Source organism: Cyprinus carpio, chromosome A3 (genome assembly GCF_018340385.1).
Source record: "Cyprinus carpio isolate SPL01 chromosome A3, ASM1834038v1, whole genome shotgun sequence".
Classification (NCBI taxonomy): Eukaryota; Metazoa; Chordata; class Actinopteri; order Cypriniformes; family Cyprinidae; genus Cyprinus; species Cyprinus carpio.
The window spans coordinates 14,853,113-14,859,128 of NC_056574.1; the positions used below are offsets into that span (position 1 = coordinate 14,853,113).

Here is a 6,016-nt window from a genome sequence, read left to right on the forward strand (position 1 = left end):
AGAAACATACAGACACTAACTAGATGATTTTGTGCTACTGGAAAGTTAAATTACAAATGACACACATGGATGATATTTTTCCAGATCTGATAAATGATGACCTGCTGCAACTACTTACTACCTGAAGCTATTCACTGAGGATTTCTTGGAAGGACTTAAAGTCCCCCTGCAGTCAATATTGTTATCACTTAAAACTCACCTTTTGATAATAAAATGACACATTTAAACAGTGTTTTCACTAAAAAGCTGTCACTCGTCTTAGTTCATTGTGATCTCACAAACTTCTGTTACAGGGGCCCATTCTTCACACCTCGCTTAATGCATCTGAGAGGATATGGAAGATTCCAGATCTTCTAATCGAGATAACTGATCTCTGGCTAATTTGGTTCTTCAAATGAATTTGCGGATTTGATTAAAATATCTGGATTAAGATTATCGCACGTTCTCGTGTTCCTCCTAAAGGGCAGATGTATCGATACTCGAAACCACGATCAGCAATGCAGCGATTGGCTTGCGGCAAGACAGCAACATAATGACATCATATAATTAAAAACAGACCCCTGACGAAATTAGACAAATTTCTGGAGCTTAATAAGGAAACAGCCAAGCGAACAAAACTACATAAATATTATAATAGATAAACGAAATGTGCACTGCTTTTATTTTATTTATTTATTTTTTAACATGATTCCCAATTATTTATATTCACGATTTCTAGTACGTGCACAGGCTTAATATTTTTAGTTCAATGTTGTAATTAGCAATCAATGTAATTTTATCTTCGAAGCAGATTTGTTATGCGACCGCATTAATTAAAGTTTCTTGAGGGTCAAGATCAAGTTATCTGCACCTCCTGCGCTCCATCAAGCCACGCCCATAATAGCTGTCAGCACTCAAATTAATGCACGACTCAGATTAACTGTACAGCATGATTGCATAACTTATGATGAGTAACCGAGGGACTAACTCACCTCAGTGTCTTTTGGGTCCTGTCTGCATAAAAGGTCCAGAACCGGCAGAACATCTGACACCTCATGGGGGAACAGCTGCATGAAGATCTTGTAGCCTCTGACCTGCGGGAGCACCAGGAATCCCCAAATCAGACACAAACCCACAAATCACTCTTTCTGTGATTTCAGAGGGATTCTCAGTCGAACTTAGAGAGCTGTACACCATCTTGCCTTTGAGATGATGTAGAGAAATTTGAAACAGAGGTGGACCATCAGAGGTGGCGACTTCTCATTACGGATCATCTCCAAGAGAATGTTCAGCATCCACTCTGCAACAACAGCAAATACAGCGTTACTGACAGTGTTCACATCCATCATGTCCATCACATTCATCGCTTTAACTCACCTAAGTGGGGGTCCAGAAGATGTGGCTGTTCTTGGTAGCGATCCATGATAACTGCAAAAGTTACCCAATGCACAGCTTAACATTTTAAGCATGTCATCTTATTTTTTATATATTGTGCACAAAAAAATCATACAAACACACAACAACATACTCTTCTGCATTTCAATAAAAAACAGCCTTGTGGACCGCCAGCCAGCCAGAATCATATACATGACAAACTGTCTTACCCACAAATTTCTCGATGGTGGCCTCTCTGCTGACCGGGTCGTGATGAATGTCCGGCAGACTGTTGATGAGAGCTCGAGCCTCTCCTTTCTCACTGAACTCGGACAGCAGACACGCCTGAGTGACCACCTCTGGCTCCTCTCCGTCACACACAGCCTCCATCACTGTAATGTCAGGGATCTTCGTGGTTGTGTTCGGGGTTAAGGTTTGTTTCGAGCGTCTCAGACTAACGTTAGACAGATTCAAGCTGATGTCACCTCCGCTCACAATGACAAACTGATTTCTATTCAAACTCCAGCTCCAGCCACTTCTCGGTTTCTCGAATACACTGCAAAACTCACATTAAAAGCAACTCGCTGTCTTCGTCAAAAGATGGACAAGTCGTCTTAAAATGGCATAATCTGAAAAGTGCGTAGAGAAAGAAGCGTGTTGCATCCGGCGTGTTATTATGATGCTCGCCCTGCTGCTGTGCTGTGCCGTCGCGCGCGGCAACGGCAAGTAGAGAGGATCAAAAGAAACGAAAAACGCGTTTTTTACTTCAAGTTTGGAGTCTCTACAACGTGAAGGAAATGTTAAAAGCTTATATTCCCTGTCATAAAATTTTGTTTTTACTACAATGTCGTAGTAAATATATTAAAAAGAACAATAACTGAACGGGCCTGTCAGTATTTAAACTTAGCTTAGCTTGATAGCCAGCCACCACAGTCAACAATAAACTCTCACTGACAAATATATTTATTTTACATCCATCCACCCATTTTCAGAACCAGAACTTAGTATCCCGGATTTTACATTAATTTATAAAATAATGATGATGATTGTATTACTGGTTATTGTTATTTCTTTTGTATCTTTTGTATATTCTTATTTCTTCAATATCATTTAAAGCTATTAGCCATTTCTTCAGACAAAATTTGGTGACAAACATTATGATATGGTCAGGCTATGGAACCGCCAACTTTCATTCTACCAGGATTTTTTCAGTCGTAAAAGTTTACTTGTAGCTTCCTGCCAAAGAAAACACACGGAGGTAACTACTGGAGGTTTTCATTACAATCAAAAACACAGCAACAAAAAGTTGTTTTAAAGGTTTTATTTGAATGTTCAAACATCCTGTATGTATCTGATGAGACTCCTGCAAGCTGTAAGTTTACAGTACAACAAGCTTACTATAGTTTTAAATCATCAGTAGATTAACAGTTAGTAATACCTTAGTGAAATGCATACTTATCGTATGATGCTACTTAGTGCACACATTTTAAATCAAGGAGTCTTGTACATGAGACTTTCTTCAAGAGCATAATCATGTAGTCAAGTTAAAGTGCAATTCGCAAAAATAATAAAAAAGGAATTATGTATTTTAAACCACTTTTTGGCCATTGTTTGGAAGCATAAATGTACATATCTTTTTTTTTCCTCTGTTTAAATTATCTTAAGACTTTTTCATCTTGACGATGCATCCACCTTAATTAATGACGACTTAAAGAATCAGGATGCATCTACTTTGTTAGATCCTTCATGATCCGTAGAGAAGAACCTCTGTAGCCACCACCAAAATGATTCCAGTGGTTCAGATAGTGGAACAGCTGGTACAGTTGTAGCCTCTTTGCAAAGCCGGCGGCCTTGGGGATCTTGTCATGGTACGCATTGTAAAACGAGCTCCCAAAACCACCAAACATGCCAGAAATAGCCAGCTCGAACTCTGAATGGCCATAAAACGATGCTGGGTCAAAGATGATTGGACCGTCAGAGCATTCGGCCACATTTCCTCCCCAGAGATCTCCATGCAGCAGAGCTGGAACCACCTCTATGTCTGTAAACAGCTGATGGATCTTCAGCTAAACAAAGAGAACCATTTTTCTGAAATACATATGCAGCACTGTATGCAGGCTTAAAGACTGAATCATTAGCTTGTCATAAAATAAAAGGGATGAGTGATGTTTAAAAGAATTTATGGCTTTACTCATGTTTATTCCATCTGAAAACTAGAGACGATATCTTTTTGTATTTTTTGGCTGTTATTATGCTTAAGTAAAAATCTGAGCAGTTTGGTTTACTGTACTTGGAGTTTGGCCCACAATTCCCTGGCCTCTCTGTCTCCATATGACTGTTCCACCAAGCCGAGCTGGTACTGCAGCCTTTGCTGGGCGAAAAAGGACACCCAATCATCCTGCCAATCATTTACCTGAAAACCAAAGGAGAGATAAAACCTCTAACTGCAAATTCACCCCATTTGTGTTTATGATTAAACACCCTGGTGATGCTGACCTGAGGGATATAACCACAGCAGGTAGCCACGTGAAAGCCAAACTTGTTGACTATTTGCATTTCTGATGTTCCTGATCCTTTTCCTTTGTAAGTACAGAAACTCAAATAAATAATAATGTAATCTAAATTCTACAACAATGTGATATTAAAAAAAAAAAAAAAAAGCATTACCAACAGTCTGCTGTTCCTTGTTTTGTTTCTCTATCTGTCTCTGGTTGTAAAGATGCAGGTCAGCTAGTTGTTCCCCCAGCTTTGATGAGTATCTACATAAACATTAAACACATTAAAAAGAGCAAATGCCCAAAATGCTAACGTAATATTGACCCAATTCTCACTCCTATTACAGTGGGTTCACATGATTTTGAGTCATACTTATTCAAGCTCCTCATCTCCACATGTTCCATTATGAGAAGAGCGCCACTTTTCTCGAGGTCCACGACCTTCACAGGCTTGGGCACTTTCACTGTGTTTGTAGCCAGGATCGCTTCCAAGCTTCCCATCTCTCCATCAAACATCCTTCTAGCCTAAAGAGAAAGAGAGAGATCAGAAAAAATAGTCAATGATTTGTACTTTCAAATAGTTACAGACTGACACTTTACATAATCTATTGATACTCTGTAATGCAAGCATATATAATTACATGGCACAATGATCAACAAATCTTTAATCAATGTACTTTTTAAATAATGTATATAAAATGACATTGCATAACGTATTGTAGTTTCAAACAGAAACAGACAGACTGATAAAATAACAATATAAAACTGTTAAACGGATGTAAAACAAATAAATAATATGTGAGATTTCAATGGAATGTTTACCACTGAACTAGGAAATGTCAAATCTAGCCATCCTAAGACAGACAGATTTTTCTACATTTGGTGTATTTTTTTTAAATAAATTAATACTTTTATTTATCAAGAAAGCATTAAATTAATCAAAAGTGACTTTAAAGACATTTATAATGCTACAAAAATATCTAACAGAAATTATTTTTTTTTTTTTTTAAATGCTGTTGTTTCTATTGATAAAAGAGTCCTGAAAAAAAAAAATTAACACATTTTTCCACACAAATATTAACTGGTTTCAACATTGATAATAAGTAATGTTTCTTGAGCAACATATCAGCATATTAGAATGATTTCTGAAGGATCATGTGACAGAATAAGATATGGAATAATGATGCTGAAAATTCAACTTTATATCCACAGGAATAAGTGACATTTTTAAATATACTCAAATAGAAAGCGGTATTTTATAATTGTAATAATATTTCACAATATTACTGTTTTGCTGTATTTTTGATCAAATAAATAGAGCTTTGGTGAGCATAAGAGATTTTCAAAAACTTTAATCATTCCAGACTTTTGTAGAGTGTATGTTCTTTAATACAGCACATTATATTATTATTCCAAATAGCACTGCAAGTGTGCAATGCATTCAGTTGAAGTGTACATGTGTGATCACCTCATTCTTGTGGTTGATCTTGACGAACACTCTCCCAGTGTCAGTGTCAAAGCTCTGGCCTTCACTGATGCATCCTCCTCCTGAGTGACCAGTGCTCTTCAGAAGAGATGTGCCCAGCTCTCTCTTCAGCAACGCCTCCATCTCACTGCAATATGCTCATTCAAACACAAAATCAATATAAAACTATGCGTTTCTGCAAAACGGGTTCATATTACTCTAATCAACTTACAAGTGCTGAGAAAAATTCCCGGATGCTTAGATGCGCTCGTATAACAACACAGGCGTGTGTGTGGCGGATAAGGATTACTGTTGCTCAACGACATGTCAAAATAAAAGTCCGTGTTTTCGCACTGGATGAGAACGAGAAATAATATGTTGTGCTCGTGCGGGATCACGGTTCTTGTTGCTCATGGGTCCGTGTGTCCTAGGACTGATGCTCCCCTTCTGTTTTCCTTTCTGTCGAATCTGCATTGTCCTAATAACATTATTGCATTATAGTGATACAATACAGTAGCTTGTCACAGAATAATTTTACCTTTCAGATGAATATCTTGGATTCTACTTTGTCTATCAGTGGGTATTCAATTATTGAACTAAATTGTGAAAATCAAAATTTAAATAGAGTAGTTGATTTAATATTTAAAAGTAATGACAATTTAAAATATAAATATTTAAAAGTATAGGCTACATTCTGTAAAAT

The 6,016-nt window shown here is 37.3% G+C and overlaps 2 protein-coding genes across 3 annotated transcripts in view; both read right to left on the minus strand.

Moving 5' to 3' along the window:
• tbcd (tubulin folding cofactor D) overlaps positions 1 to 1,918 on the minus strand; it is a 37,806-nt gene extending 35,888 nt beyond the window's left edge. The window contains exons 1-4 of the mRNA XM_042720094.1: positions 1,584 to 1,918; positions 1,357 to 1,407; positions 1,182 to 1,279; positions 972 to 1,073 (exon numbers count right to left, since the gene is read on the minus strand). Of these exons, the coding sequence (XP_042576028.1) occupies positions 972 to 1,073; positions 1,182 to 1,279; positions 1,357 to 1,407; positions 1,584 to 1,743 (411 nt within the window). The 5' untranslated portion in view covers positions 1,744 to 1,918. The remainder of the gene's footprint in view (positions 1 to 971; positions 1,074 to 1,181; positions 1,280 to 1,356; positions 1,408 to 1,583) is intronic.
• Positions 1,919 to 2,659: 741 nt separating this feature from the next.
• LOC109064018 (fructosamine 3 kinase related protein) lies at positions 2,660 to 5,690 on the minus strand. 2 transcript variants are annotated; one of them, XM_042720109.1, is made up of 7 exons: positions 5,546 to 5,690; positions 5,317 to 5,461; positions 4,222 to 4,373; positions 4,021 to 4,112; positions 3,850 to 3,932; positions 3,644 to 3,766; positions 2,660 to 3,419 (listed from the first exon to the last, which is right to left on the minus strand). In XM_042720109.1, exons 2-7 carry the CDS (start codon positions 5,455 to 5,457, stop codon positions 3,081 to 3,083), a joined length of 930 nt encoding a protein of 309 aa, XP_042576043.1. In that variant the 5' UTR covers positions 5,458 to 5,461; positions 5,546 to 5,690; the 3' UTR covers positions 2,660 to 3,080. The 2 variants fall into 2 exon arrangements, with proteins under 2 accessions (XP_042576043.1, XP_042576036.1); XM_042720102.1 differs by having other exon boundaries at positions 5,317 to 5,471; positions 5,546 to 5,636.
• Between the last annotated feature and the right edge of the window lie 326 nt (positions 5,691 to 6,016).